At 44.9% G+C, this 22,007-nt stretch overlaps 1 protein-coding gene across 3 annotated transcripts in view; it reads right to left on the reverse strand.

Annotated features, from left to right (window-relative positions):
- Nucleotides 1–15,378, reverse strand: part of LOC140484767 (glutamate receptor ionotropic, delta-1-like) — an 843,252-nt gene extending 827,874 nt beyond the window's left edge. For 2 of the 3 annotated variants that reach the window (XM_072583588.1, XM_072583590.1), the window contains exons 1-2: nt 15,096–15,378; nt 10,471–10,626 (exon numbers count right to left, since the gene is read on the reverse strand). In XM_072583588.1, the coding sequence (XP_072439689.1) occupies nt 10,471–10,626; nt 15,096–15,183 (244 nt within the window). In that variant the 5' untranslated portion in view covers nt 15,184–15,378. The remainder of the gene's footprint in view (nt 1–10,470; nt 10,627–15,095) is intronic. The other variant, XM_072583587.1, reaches the window with a different exon arrangement.
- Between the last annotated feature and the right edge of the window lie 6,629 nt (nt 15,379–22,007).

Consider the following 22,007-nt stretch of genomic DNA (forward strand, 5'->3'; position numbering starts at 1 on the left):
GAGGTGGAGATAGTCAAGAGCTTCAGGTTCCTGTAAGTAAATATCACCAACAAGTAAATATTACCAACAATCTCTCCTGATCCATCAACATCAAGAAAGCATACCAATGCCTCTATGTCCTCAGAAAGCTAAGGAAATTTGGCATGTCCATAATTGTTAACAATTTTCATAGATGGACCAGAAAGCATCCCTTGTCCAGTTGTATCACAGCCTGGTATAACAACTGCTCTGGCCAAGACTGCAAGAAATTACAGAGAGTTGTAAATGCAGCCTGGTCTATCACGAAAACCAGTCTTCCTTCCACTGACTCTGTCTACGCTTCCTGCTGACTTGGGAAAGCAGCCAACATCATCAAAGACACCTCCTACCCCAACTACCTTGGTTATACTCTCTTCCCGCCCTCTTCCATTGGCCCTCTTTCCATTGCGTGTTTGAAAACACGCATCAACAGATTCAAGCATAGCTTCTTCCCCGCTGTTACCAGACTTATGAACAGAGCCTTCATATATTAGAGTTGATCTTTCTCTGCACCCTCTCTGTAGCTGTAACACTGTATTCAGCACTCTGTTCTATTATTCTGATGTACTAATGCTTGCCTGAATAGCACACAAAACAATACCTTACACTGTATCTCAATTCACATGACAATAATAAATCAAATTAAGTCCTAGTAAGCAGATGGACCATCATTTTAACATTTTATTCAAAGAAGGCACCTTTGACAATGCAGCACATCCTTGGTACCACCCTACAGTATCAGCTTTGCTTTTTATACTCAAGCCTTGAATTTCGTCATAGACCCAGAACTTTATGACTCAGAGACAAGCACGTTATCTCTTCAGCCAGAGCTGGCACCTTTGGATATCAGAGTCGAGATTGTGGTGCTGGCAAAGCACAGCAGTTCAGGCAGCACCCGAGGAGCAGGAAAGCATTGCTTCCAGCACCACACTCGTGACTCTTATCTCCAGCATCTGCAGTCCTCACTTTCGCCACCTTTGAATATCATAGTGGCATGGTGGCTCAGTGGTTAGCACTTCTGCCTCACAGTCCCAGGGTCCTGGGTTCGATTCCAACCTCAGGTGACTGTCTTTGTAGCATTTGCACGTTCTCCCTGTGTCCACATGGGTTTCCTCCGGGTGCTCCGGTTTCCTCCCACAATCCAAAGATGTGCGGGTCAGGTGAATTGGCCATGCTAAATTGCCTGTAGTGTTAGGTGAAGGGGTAAATGTAAGGGAATGGGTCTGGGTGGGTTACTCTTTGGAGGGTAGGTGTGGACTTGTTGGGCCAAATGGCCTGTTTCCACACTGTAGGGAATCTAATCTAATACAGAACATAGGAAGAGCACCAGACATTGTTGCTTAGCATGAGGTTGTGTTATGAATTGGGATAGTACAAGAGCACAGTGAGATTTGGGGTGTTTACAAGCTGGGTGTGGGTATTGGTATAAATTATTTCATAATTAATGACTAGCATCAATTAACAATTCAATATTGCCAAATATTCTGAATGTTAAAAGGCTATATTTACAACTATGCTGAAGCATTATTAATTCATTACTGTCATTGTTGGAAACAGTTTTTGGGGTATTAAACATGTCTTAATTATTTAGTTAAATGTTATTACTGTGTTATTGTACTATAAATTTTTAATAGTTTTCACACTGTAGATTCCTTAAGCATAAAAGCCTGGCCAGAGAAAGCAGTTAAAATGAGGCAGGTTTAATTCGACTTAAGAAATGAAGATCACTCTTTCAGGTGCCTCTAATTGGAACGAGATGAAGAGTCAGTGGTCTCTTCAATGCCATACTTGATTTTACATTCACTCGTTGAAGACTCTTGGATGCAGTGGCAGGAGGCCTGGATCAAGTCCCAGCTGCTCAAGAGGTGTGTAATAACATCTCTGGTCAAGGTGAGCAGAAAATATCTATATTCATCTCTTCCTTCATGACCTGACAAACTCAGGACGAAACTTGGCAAAAGAAGTTGGAGTAGAAGTAGGCCATTCAGCCCATTGAACTGGCTATGGCATTCAGTTAAATCATGCCTAATTATCTCCCTCGATACTACCTTCACATGCAAACTCAATATCCTTTGATGTCATTAGTTTCAAGAAACCTATTCATTTCTGTCTTGGACCTGGTGAAGTTATTATTGGGGCATATTTTATGAGAGGGGCTGGTTGTGGCGGAAGCATCCTAGGAAAGGGCTCTGATGAAGAGTCATCAAGACTCGAAATGTTAGCTTGCTCTCTCATGGATGCAGTGTGACCCACTGTGATCTCCAGCATTTGTTGTTTTCAGCAGATTCCAGCATCTGCAGTAATATATTGCTAGGAAAAGGCGAGGTGTTGAAATATAATTGGAAGCATATTCTCGTGGTTGTATTGGTGGAGGATCAGGCTGTGCTGATGGAGAAGCATTTGAACAATACTAGGGGGTGGCGGGGGGGGGGGGGGGGGTGGGGCAGATGTGGGCACAGCAGGAAATGGTTTATCCACACTCTGGGTGAGGTGGATAGTTTGAATGAGCCTGAAGAGAGAGGCAGCAGATGGATTGTTCACTATTGTTTCATTTTCAGATCTTTCTGTCACAAAGCTGGTCCTTTTTTACTAAAAGCTGTTCCTTTTCTCAAGAATTTTGCATCCTTGCTTTTTTTCAGAGGCTCATAAAACTCTCCTGGCTCCGAGGTGACTGGTTTGGTACAGAGATGGAAAGGATGTCGAGAGGCCTTTGGTTTATATGTAAACAGATGACACTTCAGGCCAAAGTGGTCATGTTTTAGAAGTGACCTGTATAATGAAAGGGGAGTTGTCAGCTCTCAAGCTGAACAGTTCTGTCCAGAACTAGTTAGGATTTGAGCTGTGTGGAAATAGGCTCTCTCTCTTCTTGCCCTTCTAACTTCAACCTGTCAGCATTTCTTCCATTTTTACTGTTTTTAAGGGGTTTGCTTATTGGGACTGTGTGTATATTTGGAACAGCATAATTAAGTATAGTTTGGATAGACTGAATTCTGAAGGGGTTCTTTATTCTGTTCTTTATGTTACATTGTGTAATTTTGTGAATAATTTTTTGTCAGTTGTAAAACATGGTAAAAACAATGACTGCAGATGCTGAAAACCAAATACTGGATTAGTGGTGCTGGAAGAGCACAGCAGTTCAGGCAGCATCCAACGAGCAGCGAAATCGACGTTTCGGGCAAAAGCCCTTCACCTAGCTAACTTACTCCAGATAATTTTCACTGTATGCTTACCAAAACAAATTGCAAAGTTATGGTCTGGGCTGCCTACTTAAGAATGTTTTGATTAGTTTGGCCTAGTCTATAACATTTCAAATGGAGAATTATGTTCCCACTATTAATAACATTTTTCCAATGACCACCTGTGTTAATACAGGCCACAGAAATATTGTGAAATGCATTGATGTCATCATTAACAGAATGGAAAAAGAAATTTCACACAATGCATTTGTCCAAATGCATCAGCCAGCAGTTAGACCTTCATAATCACAAGCAATGTCATTCTTCATCCTTGTGGAATCCTTAGCATGATCCATTTCAGAGGGGTGGGTATGTGAGGACAAAGTCTGCTGCTCTATGTCTGTATAGCTCCTCAACATTAATGGGGTTACAATATTGGCAAATATTGGCAAAAAAGCAGGATCCACCCATTCCATGAGATCAATCGATTTTGGAGTACAATGTGCACTTGTGCATCACGGGAATAGACAGTTCCAGATGTAGCAACGCCCCACAAGGAGGAAATGCACATTCATTTTTCTGCAGTAGAAAGCCAGTGAATACTTAAACAGCTCAAACAGGATATAAATGTTTCATACAGCAGCAATTGCTTTTGACAAATAACTCAGGCCAAAGAAAAGTCTGATGATTGACCAAGATACTGTGAGCCTGTAAATCAACACAGGGCAGTGCTGTAGCAATGAGCTTCGGCGTATAAATTTCACACACCAACAACAAATTAATTCATGACCAATTCATAGAAAAGACTTGAATTTCATGACCTGCAGAACAGCTCCTCATGGAGGACAATGATTTAACAGTGGGAAAAGCCACAACCTTCACAGTCCAAATTAAGTCTGTCATGTTCAATTGAAAGAGGTTACACAGAAATGCTCTCTCAGATTCAAGACACTGATTGGCCAACCAACTCGAGTGCAAGAGCTACAGATAAAGAGAGAGCAGGAGTCACATGACCCATCACAGTCAGATAATCTTAGACACAAGGCCAAGCTCAAATCAGTTCACAATGCCACATCAAGCTCACAAGAAAACATAGCCCATTCTTAAAGTCAAACCATCATTTAAAAGCCAGCAAGTCTGAGAAAGGAACTTCATCACTTTGCCATATGTAGGACTCTGTTCCTGAACATGGCACATGTCATCTTTATGCCATCCTGGATGAGAAAGCACCAAGTCATTTTAAAGAATGTTCAGTCAAGATCACAGGTATCTCAAAATCGCTTTTTATCAATGTTGTTGTTGAATGACAAACTCTACCATAATTATTTTTCATAACTTATTCTAATTCCAGAGACAGAGCTTTTCAATGTCTCAATTATTCCAGTTTTGGGAATGACTGTAGTTCACGGTGTTACAAAAAATGTAATCCTAGACAGGATCGTGTTCTGTGTAGCCAAAGGCAGAAGCCTAACGACAGTAAACCTTGACAGGCTTGGGTTCAAACTTTAAAACTCAAGGATTCTACAGGGATTCTATGGAGGGATTCTACAATGATGCCATCATTGACATGTTCAAAAATATATTGTACACACATATCCTTCTTTATTTGCTCAAATTGAGAAAATTAAGGGATAATCATGTCAACACATCAATTCCACCAGTTTCACAAAATTTGAGATAATTCCTATTTTCAATCCATGTTGACATGTTAAAGAATTTGAAATGACTGAAGTAGATGGTATCATTGAGTGAATTAATTGATATCATTGCAAGATGCAAAAATAGTGAATTTACACTACTCTTTGTTGACTGCCTTATGGTCAGTTTATTCCACAAAAGTATCTATTTCCTGTGATCCAAACACTGTCAATATTATTTCATGACTCTAGTCTTCAAGGAACTTGACATGTTGACAAAGTAATCTCCAGATACTATTAATGGAGCAAACGCCATATCGTTGGTTCCTCAGAAAGATAGGTTTCAGTACTACAGTACTCACTGTAGACAATGTTCCATACACACAGTGTTCCTAAAGATCAGTTTTCTACCTTGTCAGATGTTTAGGGGATTTTCAACCTACTTGACAATGTGTTGTCCATGGAAGAAATAAAATAGAATATGGTCAGGTATTATCAGTGGTGCTCACTCAACTCAGACAATGTAATTTGATGCTCAACACAGAAAAATGCACATTGACAGTAATGAGATGAATTTCAGCAGGAACAGAGGAACAGCAGTTGGTCTGAAAACTGAGCATGACAATGACAAAGTTATTCATATGCTTTCAATCCCACCTAACGTGAAACAGTCTACATCATTTATCAGTACAACCAGTTTTTATCACAGCTTGATCTTCAGCACACAGAGATCATGGGGCCTCTTCTAAAACAACTGTGCAAAGATGGACAACAGGAATGGACAATATCACAGCAAACTGTTTCACACATTACAGGCAAAATGCATTTCTGGCAGTTGTCATGCATCTCAACTCACTTGCAGAAACATGCAACTTAACAAATGAGTCAGGAAATGCACAGAGCTGTACAGGACACCAAATAGACAAAGACCTAATCACTTATGCTTACACCTGTTGTCAGGATACGAGCACAAATGCTCTACTGGAAACCAGGAAGCAATAGTCTGCAATGATATTAATGAGTTTTCGTAGATATACATCTGTTGTAGAAAGTTCACTTTTAGTATTGATCATCAAGCACTGACTGCATTGTTGACCATCTCAATACCTGGCCATTGACCTCTGTCTATCTCTAATGGTTTGCATTGGGACAGCTCTGAGGTCAAGTCCCTCATGCATTCAATGGCACACGCTCATCTGATAACACAGAACCACAACCTCAAGTTGGCCAATCTCAGTGCCGTCAACAGAGATCTTCATATCTCAAAGGTTATCTCTGAATTTAGAGCAAATCAACAACTCAAACTCTAAGTAATGACTCCGTTTATTTATTGTTTATTGTTTAGGATGATTTAATTTGATACAGCACCTTTCACTTTACAAGGGGGAAGTAAACAAAGTGTTCAATTATTTTGTGTTTGAGTCTGTGTTTCTGCTCTCTGCTTTCACTGTGCAATCAATTCAAACTTGAGAGTACAGTAGTTACAGAGAGACAGAGTCTGAACTTGAGGCAAGGGAGGAGACATTTTAAAGCCCAAATAGCAACTGGCATATTATCTCAGTGTATCTCCAAGGCAACAAATACATTGGAGTTAGGCCTAAAATTATCTCGTCTGTCAGGAAAATTAAGAATCAAGAGCATAATGTTACAGCTGGAGCTCGGCCATTTAGGAGATGAATCAAGGCACCTTCTTCACAGAAAAGTTTGTGAAATCTGGAATTCTTTCTCTCGAGAAGTTTTAGGAGCTTCTAAGACAGATTGTTACATATTCAAGATAAGTCAGGGTGTCAAAGTTACTGAGTTAGGGTCAGATTTATATGTAATTTCACAGTGTCATATATTTCAAATACTTGGGAGATCAGAATTTTTATTATAGATGAAATGTTATTTTCTATAACACCAACTTACTATAAGATTAATCCTTTTACTCCTTAATATGACAGGAAAAATCTCCATGACACCAAAAACATGAATTTGAACTTCTTACAAAGAACAATATATTCTGAGATGTATTTTGTATGTAGGCAGACACTCTCTATGATGTGCTGGATGTATTAAGGCTATTGGCCTATGGTTTTCCTTGCAAAAGACAAATATGACGAAATGTGAAAGCTTAATGATTGCCTGCCTAGTCCTGACCATGTCCAAGCAGCCAACGCAAGTGGTTTCAACAGCTGCTTAATCACTTCTTTTATGTGACATTAAATAATGCAGCATCCAGAATGCAATAAGAATACCGCAGAAACGTCATTCTGCTGCCTTCAACTGAATCCATTAGACACAGCCAATATTGTCCATTGGATATTATATTGTAATCACCACTACCTATCAGACAAAACAATAAGGTGAGATCCACAGCATTTAATAGGAAGCTATTCTTCAAACACAGTTGACAATAATATCTTTCATTTATAAAGAACCTTTCACAGAACAAAGCATCCCACTGTGCTTTACAGGATCAGCACTGGGAAAGTGTGCAATAAATAAGCAACGTATTTGAGGCCGGGATTAAAGGAAAGTGAAAAAGATAGGCTTTGGAGGACAGAGCAAAAAATAGTAGGATTGGAACTGGGAAACAGAAACGTGGAGATGTAAAAACTATAGATTCTGATGCAAATGGTAAATGGAAAAGTGAATGAGTGAAAGAGGAACTGATATCTGAGTTGGGAATGAGAGCAGAAGGAGATTGATGAAGAAGGTGGAACAATAGCCTGGAGGAATTTAAGAATAAGATATTTAAATCTAATATGCTAGAAGAACAAGAGTCATTGAAGACCCTGGTCATGGATATCTGTGCAAGAAGAGCAGCGTTATGTATATAAGATATATAGCTATGGAGGCATTGGAGAAATTAACATTTTGTGTGAATATGCATTAATGTTTGGAACCTTGAGAAATGTAGGCAGAATCTAATTAGAGCTGCCATTCTGAAGAGGTGGCTGATTTCAGCAAATACAGGCAATGCAACACAGAAACATATCTGTTTCTTGTACCCATCTTACAAAAGAAGTGCAAATACTGTTCAGGTTCAAAATTGCTGTTTTCACTTCAGCTGACGTGCAACCAAATTGAATGCAAACATTCACTCTGGTCATTACTTAATTACTGGAACCAGGGATCAGATGTTAAGCATTGCATGAAAACATGAAGACTACAAAAAGCTGCTGGAAAAAGATGAACAAAATTGTTTCTTTGGATTGTTTAATTATCATGTGAAAGTTGACAACATTCTAAGAAAAAACCTGTTAGTGCAAATTTATTCCCAAACTTCTTCTGTAAATAAAATACACAACAGAAATGAATGAATAAATCTCACTGTTGGAAGATGTATAGTTAATTCTGAATTATATCAGTTCCTTTGGTCAGAGATGCCACTGCAATATTCCCACTAAGCTAAGTAAGTAAGAACTGGCAATAAGATGTCTGTTCAAACAAACAAGAGGGCTCCTCAAATTCTATTTGTCCATATTCATAGCTTTCCTGATTGCAAATACTCACCTGCCATTCCCTGTCCAGTGAGGAAGCAGGTTACTCATTCTGCTTCTGCTTCTTATAGTAACAATAAATGCTTTATAAAAATTACATTGACAATTATATAAAATATTACATTAACCAATTTTACTGTTCAGGAACACAGTGCAGGAACTGAAATTGTAGGTGAAATTGTGCATTTGTTTAACAGTCAAGAACATCCTGGTGATAGTGTTGACTATGAAAGACCTGACCAGAGTGTTCCCAATAATGTTATATTCCTGCATTAGACATGTGTTATGGGATCCCAATGAACCAAGCATGCTTCAAATAACGTTCTCTCCAATCAGCAACTGCTCATTGTTATCTTTTTCAGTTGAACTATCTGGGGAAAGAATCTGTTCCTAAAGTTTCATCATGATGTTTTCTAAATCTGGGCTTGTCTATTCTCTTGGACTGGTATACTCCACAGTTTAAGTGTCATTTCAATTAAAATTCATACTGAATTCAACACCATCAATATTGTCCATTAGTCAATTGTCCATTAAACTGATTTGGTCACTCACAGGCAAATATATTGATAAGGTCACTCAGAGACAACTCCAGCCTAAGCCCATGACATGGCGTGGGTCTGGTGGGAAGTGTTCCTTGTCACAATGTATCACTGCCATTTCAGACACATTGCAATATGTGTGCAGTCAGTTATCAAAACAAGTACAATTTTTCACTTCACTGATAAGAAACAGATACAATAGGAATATAATTAGAAATTAAAATATAATAGCAGCATTAAATAAAAACCAAGGCACAAACCAGAAATAAAAAAAGCAAGTTGAGGAATGATGTCAGGAAACATTTCCTCACAAAGAGGGATTAATATCGGAAAAGATTCTCATAGGATTTCTGAAGGTAGGAACTCAGGAATTATTCAGCAAGCAGTTAGATGCTGCAATATCACAGAAGGGGCCACTGTCTTTTCTCTAAAATATGAAGTTGGCAATATTTTGTAGGATACATTGCCTTGTAAAACTTAGCCTTAGCTAACACCATGTGATAAAGTAGTTCCACGTGAGCAAATCTTGTGCAACAGGTAACTCTCTCCAATTGCAGTTAGTGCTAAAAGACATGACTCTTATCAATGTTGGGACACTGCTTGGCCACATTCATAGGGGAGTGATTAACAACCACAATGGATTGACACAACAACGTCTGCTCCTGTAACTGAGTCCACAAAGCTTTTGGTTCTGTTAACTCACACAACTATCTTCTCGAATAATACCAAGCAGTTCAACAAAACAGAATATATAAATGTGCCAAAAGGATGATGAAATTATATTCAGTTATAGTTCCAACATTGTGTACAGCTTGTCAATATTCACCAGGCAATCTGCAAATGTAAACTGTTCCAAAGGTAACTACATCCTACACGGTAAATGATTGATTCAAGTTTGAGAAAACAGTTCCCCTTCAGTGCTCACATTGCTCTGGGCTGCAATGCGAGGCGGCACAGCAACCCTACAAATTAAGTTAAAAAAAGGGGGGAATTCGGGGGAGAATTATCTGCCAGTGACTTTCTTGTGTACCCTTGTGGCTCCTGTGGGACGAGGGAAACTTGGGAACGGGTCTCAGGAACGTGTGTAACAGTCAAAATGCATCGCATTCGATTTAAGAATGTAAAAATAAACAGCAAAACCCTTCCTCCGGGTTATTGCTTTGAAAACAGCACATCAATCTCTCCAGCGAATCCGGAAGGAGGGGGTTTAATGTGAGATAAACAGGAAAGCGACAGGTTCCAGCCCTGGCCAGGATCTACCCCACTGTTCGAGGCCGCCAGAGTCTGGCGCAGTGGACATCTCGGAAGGTGCAAAACGGGCTAATGCATTGGCTCCAGAACAGTCCCACAATTCGACAGAGCAGCCTCCCAGCTCAATTCATTCCTTATCAGACAGCGCCCACCACCGGCTAACACTGGGCACCGGCTCTGTCTGAGAGAACTGAGAGACTCCAGGGAGAGCTCCTCACTCATCTTGTCCAGGGAGACCCGCATCTCTAGAGCGCGAGTAACTTCCAGCTGAGGGCAACTTGAAGGCCTGGGTTAGAGTGTGAACCTGGGGCAGAAGGGCGAATGGTATTTTGAGTTTAGTTTCATTGTTCGCGTTTCCACTTACCTTCCTGAACCGTCTGAAAAGGATTATTCGCCTCAACAAATTTGATGGAGTATGTTATTTTTTCGCTTTGTAAAATGTCGTCATTGAGACTGAGATCTGAGACTGCCAGTTGGAAAACTTCATCATCCTTAGCTGCACTTTCCTCAAAGATTGCTCCTGCGGGAGAGAAAGGGGAGGGGGAGCTGAAACCACAGGTTCCTATTTACTGCAAGCCTTTGTCCCATGAGAATTAAAACAGGTGAACTGAAAAATGCAGAAATTATTAAAGCGAGGCGTTAGCATCCCCGAACCTGAACCAGCAAACGCGAATCATTTCAGCACCAGGGAGCTGTCCACTCCGGAGCCTGAAACAACCTGAGCATTGGGTACACTCAGAGACAACAGGAAACAATTCACATTGTCACAGTAATCACAGCAACAACAGCCCGTTAGTACACCTTCATTGTCACTGTAAGAGATCCTGAAAACAGTGAAATAGATCCTGAAACCAGTGCCCCGGTGAGAGATTATTGTCATCAACTTTGAGAGGGACAGAACACATGGCCTAGGGTTTGATGACGTTGTGGTGAAGAGCCACACTCTGAGTTTTTCCCGTTTAGCCTCACTGAGAATCCTCACCGATACAGGACTAGCGCTTCTCAGTAACTCTCTGACATCAACATATGTATTGGACAAATAGAACAGTGTCCCGGCGATTTAACTTTTTTCTTCCAAACAAAAAGGAATTACAAAGAATTACAGAGCCGAGCAGTTGTTGACATTGCAACCTTTTACCCAATAATTGGTTTCTCCGGACGGTGTGAAGCCCGGGTCTGTGTAGATACAGCAGACTCCCCCACCCTCCCCACATGGCAGGGTCCTGCACAAACCCGGCCCGGGGAGTTTTATCTTGCACGGAGCAAGCCTCCGTGAGTGTTCTATAGTGTCAGGGGCTGCATACTGAGGTCCTGTACAGTCCAGGCCTGTGTAATACTCAATCACAGAACAGTTACATGACAGGAGGCGGTCAGTCGGCCCGTCATATCTGCTGGCCTTCTGAAGGGGCAATTCAGGCCAGTACACTCTCCCAATGCGCTGCACATTTCACTCTTAGAGATCATGTTCCCAGTCAAAGGCATTGAAATTGTAAATGGGGAAACGGTGATCCGATCTGTTCGGTATCATAATGAGGCGCGCTCACTGGGTAAGGGGCCGCAGGGAATGGGCTGTTGGACTCAGCGCTGCGGGGGGGGGGGGGGGGTCTATATGCAGCTGGAGGCAAGACTCCGGCTCCCAGGCACACTGCGATGGCCCGCTGTCTGTTTGTATATATCTGTGTCTCTGTGTGTCTCTGTGTCTGTGTGTGTGTATCCGTGTGTGTCTGTGTCTATCTGTGTATGTCTGTATGTGTGTGTTAGTCTGTATGTATATATATATATCTGTGTATGTGTCTGTGTGTCTGTGTGTGTCTGTGTACCTGTCTGTGTGTATATCTATCTCTGTGTCTGTCTGTGTGTGTCTGTGTCTGTTTGTGCCTATGTGTGTTTCTGTGAATGTGTCTAACTGTGTGTGCTGTCTCTGTGTGACTGTGTCTTTGAGTGTGTGGGTTCGTGTGTGTATCTCTGTACATTTGTGTGTGTGGGTCCATGTGTATGTCTCTGTGTGACAGTGTGTCTCTGTGTGTTTGTGTGTGTCTCTGTATGTTTGAGTGTGTGGGTCTGTGTGTGTGCATGTGTGTCAGTCTATGTGTGTCTCTGCATGTTTGTGTATGTGTGAGTCTGTGTGTCTCTATGTTTGTGTATTTGGGTCTGTGTGTGGGTCTGTGTGTGGGGCGGTGTGTGTGCATCTCTGTGTTTATGTTTGGGTCTGTATGTGTCTCTGCGTATTTGTATGGGAGGGTCTCTGTGTGTGTCTCTGTGTGTTAGTGTGTGTGTGTCTGTGTGAGTCTGTATGCATCTCTGTGTGTGGGTCTGTGTGTGCATGTCTGTATGATTATATGTGTGGATCTGTGTTTGTGTGTGTGTGCCTGAGTTTGCCTGTGTGTGGGCGTGCCTGTGTGTGTGGGAGGGTCTGTGTGGGTGTCTGTGTGTGTGTGTGTCTGTGTGTGTGCCTCTGTGTGTGTCTGTGTGTGTTCTATGCATCTGTGTGTGTGTACCTGTGTGTGTCTCTGTTTGTCTGTATGTGGCTCTGTGTGTGGGTCTGTGTGTGTCTGTGTGTGTGTGCCTGTGTGTGTGTGTGTGTGTGTCTGTATGTCTGTGTGTCTCTGTATGTCTGTGTGTGTCTCTGTGTGTCTGTGTGTCTCTGTATGTGTCTGTGTGTGTGCCTGTGTATCTGTGAGTGTGCCTGTGTGTGCGCCTGTGTGTGTCTGTGTGTGCCTCTGTATGTCTGTGTGTGTCTATGTGTGTCTGTGTGTCTCTGTTTGTGTGTCTGTGTGTGTCTGTGTCTGTGTCTGTCTGTGTGTCTGTGTGTCTGTGTGTGTGTCTGTGTCTGTGTGTCTGTGTGTGTGTCTGTGTGTCTGTGTCTGTGTGTGTGTCTGCGTGTGTGTCTGTGTGTCTGTGTCTGTGTGTGTGTCTGTGTGTGTGTGTGTCGGGATCATTACAGCTCGGCGCTCTCGGTCAGTCTTTCTGTTGCAGAAGCAGCAGGAGCGGAGCGGGGCCTCCTGTGCCTGAGGCTGGTCACTGCCGCTGCTGCAGGATTTCTGCTCCGTCTAAACTATCAGCACAGAGCTGGTTCTGCCTGCGGCTCCTGCTGTGCATTGTGCATACACTCACACACACTCACACTCACACACACACTCACACACACTCACACACACTCACACATACACACACACACACACTCACACACACACACACTCACATACACTCACACACACACTCACACACACTCACACTCACACACACACTCACACACACTCACACACACTCACACATACACACACACACACACTCACACACACACACACTCACATACACTCACACACACTCACATACACTCACACACACACACTCACACACACACTCACATACACTCACACACACTCACACACACACACACATGCACACTCACACACACACACACTCACATACACTCACACACACACACTCACATACACACTCACACGCACACTCACATACACACACACACTCACACACACACACACACACTCACACGCACACTCACATACACTCACACATACACTCATACACACTCACATACACACACATACACTCACACACACTCTCATACATACTCACACACACACATACTCACACACACACTCACACGCACTCACATACACTCACACACACTCTCACACGCACACTCACATACACACACACACACACTCACACACACACACTCACATACACTCACACACACTCACACGCACACTCACATACACACACACACTCACACACACACTCACACACACACTCACACGCACACTCACATACACTCACACATACACACTCACACACACATACACACACACTCACACACACTCTTGCACACACACACTCACATACACTCACACACAAATACACTCACACACACATACACTCCCACACACACACACATACACTCACACACACTCATACACACTCACATACACTCTCACACTCACACACACTCACATACACTCACACATACACTCATACACACTCACATACACACACATACACTCACACACACTCTCATACATACTCACACACACATACACTCACATACACTGTCACACGCACTCACTCACTCACATACACACACACACTCACATACACTCACACACACACTCACATACACTCACACACATACACTCACACACACATACACTGTTATACACACATACGCTCTCACACACACTCACATACACTCACTCACACATACACTCACACACATGCACTCACATACATACACACACACACACTGTCACAGGCACACACATACACACACACACTCACTCACACATACACTCTCACACTCACTCACACACTCACTCACACACATACACACACACACTCACTCACATACACACACACACTCACACACATACACTCACACACACTCACTCATACACATACACACACACGCTCACTCACACATACACTCTCACACACTCACTCACATACACTCTCACAGACATACACACACACATATGCTCTCACAGACACACACTCAGATACACTCTCACTCAGACACACACTGAGACACACACAGACACAAACATACACTCAGACACACACACACACACACATACTCAGACACACAGAGTCACAAACACATACATACACACTCACTCAGATACACACTCAGACACACACACTCTCTCACACTCACACCTGCTGGCGGGCTCTGACTGGGAGGTAGAAAGTTTCTGGGGGTTTTGCCGGCGGTACCCAGGCAGAAAGGCGGTTTCCCCCCTCCCTACCCCACACCCCGGGGGAGCACCCCACGCTGCCAGTCTCCCCCCGGGGGCTGTGCCAGTGTCTCCAGCCCCGGGATCCTAACGGGGTGGGGTATGGCGGGGGGGGGAGGGTGGTAGCAGGAGGCTGTGGCCCCTGGTTTTCCCCTCACAGACACCCTCCCTCCTCCCCCCCCCCCCCCCCCATCAGTGCGGTGCTAACGCGGACATGACTCGCTCCCCTTACCGATGTGGATGATAGAATCTGCCCGCACTAAGCCGCTGCCAACAATCCAAGACAAGACACCGAGGACGCAGACCGGCAGAACTTCCATGGTTTTCCCGGTTTGTACTCGGGGTAAGGGGTTAACCTGCCACCCCCCCCAGACACAGAGAGTGAGCCACCGCAGATCAGAGCGAGCATGGAGCGGGCAGGCTGCAGGGAGGCTCGGCTACAGGAAAAGGCGAAGCGAGAGGAGCCAGCGCTCCCTGGCACAGGATCGCAGACATCAGAGCGAACTGCAGAGGAAAGCGTGCGCCACGTGATTGGAGCCTCTCCCTCCGTCTGTCTGTCCGTCTGTCTGTCTGTGTGGGGGTCTCTGTGGGGGTCTCTGTGTGTGTGTGTGTGTGTGTGTGTGAGGGGGCTATCTGTGTCTGTGTGTATGTCTGGCTGTGTGTGTGGGGGTGATGGGTGTGGGGGTGGTGTGTGTGGGGGGTGTGTGTGGGGGGTGTGGGGGGGTGTGTGGGGGGATGGTGTGTGTGTGGGGGGGTGGTGTGTGGGGGTGGTGTGTGTGGGGGGGATGGTGTGAGGGGGGGTGGTGTGAGGGTGGTGTGTGGGTGGGTGTGTGTGTGAGGTGTGTGGGGGGTGGTGTGTGGGGGGGGTATGTGTGGGGGTGGTGTGTGTGGGGTGGTGTGTGGGGGTGTGTGGGGGTGGTGTGTGGGGGGAGGGTGTGGGGGTGGTGTGTGTGGGGGTGTGTGTGTGAGGTGTGTGGGGGGTGGTGTGTGTGAGGTGTGTGGGGGGTGGTGTGTGTGGGGGGTATGTGTGGGGGTGGTGTGTGTGGGGTGGTGTGTGGGGGTGTGTGGGGGTGGTGTGTGGGGGGAGGGTGTGGGGGTGGTGTGTGTGGGGGTGTGTGGGGGGGGTGGTGTGTGGGGGGGTGGTGTGAGTGGTGTGTGGTGTGTGGAGGTGCTGTATGTGTGGTGTGGTGTGAGGGTGGTGTGTGTGGAGTGTGTGGGGGGGTGGTGTGTGTGGGGTGTGTGTGTGGGGTGGTGTGTGGTGTGTGTGGGGTGGTGTGAGGGTGGTGTGTGTGTGTGTGTGGGGTGGTGTGAGGGTGGTGTGTGTGGGGTGTGTGTGTGGGGTGTGTGTGTGGGGTGGGGTGTGGTGTGTGTGGGGTGGTGTGAGGGTGGTGTGTGTGTGTGTGGTGTGTGTGTGTGTGAGGGTGGTGTGGGGGGGTTGTGTGAGGGTGGTGTGTCTGGGGGGGGGTGATCTGTGGGAGTGGGTGTATGTTTGTGTTTGTGTGTGTGTTTCTCTGTGTGCGTAGGTGTGTGTGTCGATCTAATGTATCTGTGTCTGTGTGTGTGTGCTTCTGGAGAGGGGGGTGAGTGCCTGAGTGTCTGTGTGTGTCTATGTGTGCATGTACGTTTCTCTGTGTGTATGTGTCTGTATGTATCTAATGTATCTTTCCCTTGTGTGTGTATGTGTCTGCTTCTAGGGGTGTGTGTGTGTGTCTATCTAGTGTCTGTGTGCCTCTGCGTGTGTGTCTGTGTGTGTATCTGTGTGTCTGTGTGCATCTGTGTCTGTGTGTATCTGTGTTTGTATCTGTGTCTGTGTGTGCGTGTAATCTGTGTGTGTGAGAGAGAGTGGCAGTATTCGACTAAACACGCTTTAAAGACAACAGCCAGCCGAAGACTGGAGTAGGGGGCAGACAGTAAGAGGTTGAGAGACGGAGGAAGAGAGAATGAGGGAGAGTGTATGAGAGAATAAGAAAGGGAGAGAGGGTGTGTGTCAATGAGAGGGGGGAGATAGAATGAGAGAGAAAGACATGAGAGAATTAAAGAATAAAAGAGAGGATCAGAAAATGAGACAGAAGGGGAGAGATTTGGAGGGTGAGTAAGTGAGAAAGAATGAGAGACGACAGGGAGCAGGTTAGAGGCATGAGGTGGGAGCTGTGCTTGGGGAGGGGGGAGTAGGGACCTGGGAGTCCTGGGATTTGAATTCTCCGGGAGCCCCCGAGCTCTGAGTGTCCATTCTCCCCTCCCCACCGGGCCGGGGTATTCCCCGGGGACGGGGTGGCTGTCTATGCCGAGGTCCAGGACGGGGATGTGGGATCTCACCCTCTCGGCTCAGGCTGCAGGGACTGGTGTTAAAAACGGAGCAGAATCGAGTTCCCGCCGAAACTCCCAAAGGACGGGGAGTCTGGAACATCTGCCACTCGCTTTATCTTTCAAACTCACACAGGGAGGGAGAGAGACTTGGAGAGAGAGAGACAGAGACAAGGAGGGGAGGAGAGAGAGACGGAGAGGGAGAGGGAGAGGGAAAGGGAGGGAGAGAGACAGGGGGAGAGAGAGAGAGACAGAGACAGAGACAAGGAGGGGAGGAGAGAGAGACGGAGAGGGAAAGGGAGGGAGAGAGACAGAGAGAGAGAGAGAGGCGGGGGAGAGAGAGATGGAGGGAAAAAGGAATTGGGAGAGAGAGGGAGAGAGATAGGGAGAGAGACAGGGATGGAGATGAGGACAGGGAGAGAGAGACAGTGAGAGACAGACAGGAAGAGAAAGAGAGAGGGACAGGGAGAGAGAGGGGGTAGAAAGAAGGAGGTGAAGAGAGGGACAGAGAGAGAGAGACACACAGGGAGAGAGGGGGGGGACATGGAGAGAGAGAAACTCATGGGTAGAGAGACAAAGAGAGAGAGAGAGATGGGTGAGAAAGCCTAGGTCTGTAGGTGAGGCAGCAGCTGTGGTGATTACACATTCTGGTGACATCCCCAACAGTAGCAGAGCTTTGGAAATCAATGTTTAAGGAAATGTTTGTGAGCTGGCTGTGTGGAGAGCAGTGAGACAGATTTGAAGTAAACATATGGAAGACAAGAAGACAAAGTTTGATCTTATTCGGATGAGGAGTGCAAGCTATTGGCTGAATACAACATTTCAAATTCAGCAGAAATTAGAAGCTGGATTTCTGATCAAAGCCATGTGTGTGAAGTCACTACTGCCTGGGCTTGTATGTTGTCAAATGTGAAGGAGGTTTCAGGCGTTCACCTGTCTGTTAGCTGGGTTAGGCTCACTTCAGGTGAGTTGGTTGAACTGGATTGGGCTAGGCTGGTTTGGATTAGTTTGGGTTGGACTGGGGTGGACTGGGTTGATCTGAACTGAATTGGTTTGGGTTGGGATGGCCTGGGCTGGGTTGGATTGGAATGGTCTGGGGTTGGGTTGGGTTGGGATGGCCTGGGGTTGGGTTGGATTGGATTGGGGTGGCCTGGTGTTGAGTCGGGTTGGGATGGCCTGGGGTTGGGTTGGATTAGGGTGGCCTGAGGTTTGTTTGGATTGGGATGGCCTGGGATTGAGATGAGTTGGGTTGGATTGGGATGGCCTGGGGTTGGGTTGGATTAGGATGGCCAGGGGTTGGGTTGGATTGGGATGTCCTGGGTTGGGTTGGATTGGGATGGGTTGGGTTGGATTGGGATGGCCTGGGGTTGGGTTGGATTGGGATGGCCTGGGGTTGGGTTGGATTGGGATGGCCGGGGGTTGGGTTGGATTGGAATGGCCTGGGGTTGGGTTGGATTGGGATGGCCTGGGTTGGGTTGGATTGGGATGGCCGGGGGTTGGGTTGGATTGGAATGGCCGGGGGTTGGGTTGGATTGGGATGGCCTGGGGTTGGGTTGGATTGGGATGGCCTGGGGTTGGGTTGGATTGGGATGGCCGGGGTTTGGGTTGGATTGGGATGGCCTGGGGTTGGGTTAGTTTGGGAAGTATAGCTTGAGATTGGGTTGGGTTGGGTTGGCATGGCTTGGAGTTGGGCTCAGTTGAGATGGACTGGAATTGGGTTGGAATGACCTTGCTTGCACGGGGTTTTGGTGGTGGCAGTAAGATCCATCCCATAGTTGAAGGAGAAGGCTATGCCTTTATTGAAAGGATGAGAAAGTTCTAGAGAGTTTCCAAGATTTTGCTGTAGGCCAGGGTGACATCGGGAAGAAATGGAGCATATTTATAAAGAAAGTCTGGGAGTGGGGACTGCATTGAGAGCCTAGGAATATATATAAAGGAGACCCAAGGGCTGGAGGTAGAATGATTGTAATCCTGAGCAATCTGCTGGAGTTTGGAGCTTCAAGATTTGAATGGACAAGAAATCAAACTCCCTTGGATAAAGAATGACACCGTGCAGTGAATAGGCTGAGGGCCAGAGTTAGATAGTGATGGATGAACTGTTTCCACTGGGAATACAATCCGAGAATCAAACCAGCAAGAAGGATGCACTGCTCAGGAAAGGTAAGATTAAGAAGTGGTCCTGTCCGTGAGAAACAGAGGAATGAAACCTCACAATCTGACTGACACCATCTCACCAACTAGTCCAGGGATAGTCAAAGCTGCTTACTGTGGGGAGAGACAGTGTGTCATCCCTGAGACACCAAAATCAGGGAATCCATTCAAAGGTACCTGCACGGGTATGGCTGGAGGAGAACTGTAGTACCAGCTGCTCCCCAGGTGTGTCACAAAACTGTTCAGTCAGCGTGAATAACTGAAACAAGCATGGAGAGTGTTGGAGAAACTCAGCAAGTCTGGCAGCATTTGTGGAGAGAGTGAAACAGGGTTAATGTTTCGAGTCCGGGATTACTCTTCTTCACAGCATTTGTATTTTCTTTTCTTTATGCCTGCCCACGGCTGGATCTATGTCTGGGAGAGATCACTGACCTCGGTTTTAATGGGCCACAATAGCCCTGTCCAACAAAGATCACCAGGAGTGCAGCTCCAATGACCAAGCAGCCAGACTTGTGGAAGATGTTGCTGAGGACAGTTTTGGGTTTTGTAGTGTTTACCTTCTCACCTGGCACAAACCATTGAACAGATTCATTGCTGAGAATTACACATGGCTGCGTGGAGAGTGGTGTCAGTGGACCCCAGACAAGGCACAACCTGACAACAGGTCTCAGAGTGAACTAAGGGAAAGTGAAGGGAAATCTTTATTTTCTGTTTAATTTCTGTCCATTGAGACAACCTGGTCCATTCATCCTTGGTGCTCCTTTAATTGAAGCAAGTTGATCAGAGGAAGGATCCTTCTGCTTCATAGCAATGATTAAATGGCGGTATAACCTGGAGTCAGAACATGGCTCTTGACAATACACAATGATACTAGTTGCTGTTTTTATGGAATAAATCCAATTTAGTGCCAAACCTGATTTGCAAAGTGCTCAACAGGATACATTGAATTCTTAGCCCCTTGTAAATTTCCCCAGTTTAATCATATTCTTCTTCCTGACAGTTCTAATTTCCAGGAGCTACTTCTGCAAAGGCTTGTTTTGAATTCTACACAAATAGCGCCCTCAAAGTTGCAGTGAGAAATAACTGAAACTGAAACTGCAACCATTGGTGTCAACGCCAGTCCCAATGGTATTGCCTACACACAAATTGATCCTTCATCTATCCTGGCTTTGGATAGATCTTTCAAAAGTTTGGACAAACACTGTGTGTTGATCCACAACAGTCCAAAAGGACGTTTATCAGATTCAACCTTACCTCTGTAAACATACAGTCTGGAGTATTTTCACTGATAGCAATATCCCACCATAGATATGTCGCCTTTACTTTCAACTGCATCACAAGGCAGAATAGAACTCATTTGTAATACACAATCACCCAGAAAAATAAATTAATTGCAATGATTGTTCTAGTTACAAATAAATTCTAGTTAAAGTGCTGATGAGATATTCATTATCAGGATCAAATGTTGCAAGAATCCTTTTTTAAGTGTTGAACTTAGAACAGTATCACTGGTGTGGATCTAGACAGAGCTAATGCTTATCAGTGTTTTGGAAGCCTCAGGCATTCTACAAAGAACTGCATTAAGAATTGTTTCTAACATTGACCAATTGAGATTTGGCTGGACCAGAGAGGTTACATCACGGTCAGCAGTGAGCTATGAAAAACAGTCAGCACCAGTATGGTAAAAATTAAAAACTCACAAATGCTCAGTTGCTAACATTTCACTTCTAGAGTTATGAGCTCAAGCCCACTCCTAGAGTGAAGCAAATGGTCTCTGCACACAGTGCAACTCAATAAGTACTCCAGTAATGAAGGAGTGCTCCTTGATTGGGTGCATCATCCATCAGGTTAGATATCAGTTTTTCAAGAACCTACCTCCACTGCTGTCCAGGAAAAGAATTCCAAAGATTCATCAGAGAGGAGAAATTCCTCCTTATTTTTGACTGGAATGGTAAGCCCCTTATTTTTAAATGGTTCCCCATTTAAGATTTTGTGGGCCACTTTAATTCTAATTGTAAGATTAATGACAACTACAATTATAGACTGTCATTGGAAGAGCTAATCTAAAGTTTACTAATCTTGGTAAATTACAAAAACTATTCCAGGTACAAATATGTTTCTGTATGTTTTACAGAGTGCACTGAACTTATTGTGACAAGTAGAAAACAAATTATACTCAATGAAAGCTGGTGAAGTACTGGAAGCCTGGAGGGTGGCTAATGTTGTTCCATTGTTTAAGAAAGGTAGCAAAGACAAGCCAGCGATCTCCAGGCTAATGACCCTGACATCAGTGGTTGGCAAGTTGTTGTAGAGGATACTGAGGAGCACGATCAACCAACATTTGGATAGTCAAGGTCTAATTAGGGATAGTCAGCATGGATTTGGGTGAGGGAAGTCATGTCTGACAAATCTTTTAGAGTTTTTTGAAGATGTAACCAAGAAGATAGATGAGAGTAGTGCTGGGGATATTGTTTATATGGACTTTAGTAAGGCATTTGACAAGGTCCCACACGGCAGGCTAGTCATGAAGATTAGGTCGCATGGGATCCTTGGAGAGCTAGCTAATTGGATTCAAAATTGGTTTAATGGTAGGAAGCGGAGGGTGATGGTTGAAGGTTGTTTCTTGGAGTGGAAGCCTGTGACTAGTGGTATGTCACAGGGGGTTGGTGCTGAGACCTTTGTTATTTGT

This window comes from Chiloscyllium punctatum, chromosome 13, assembly GCF_047496795.1.
Source record: "Chiloscyllium punctatum isolate Juve2018m chromosome 13, sChiPun1.3, whole genome shotgun sequence".
NCBI lineage: Eukaryota > Metazoa > Chordata > Chondrichthyes > Orectolobiformes > Hemiscylliidae > Chiloscyllium > Chiloscyllium punctatum.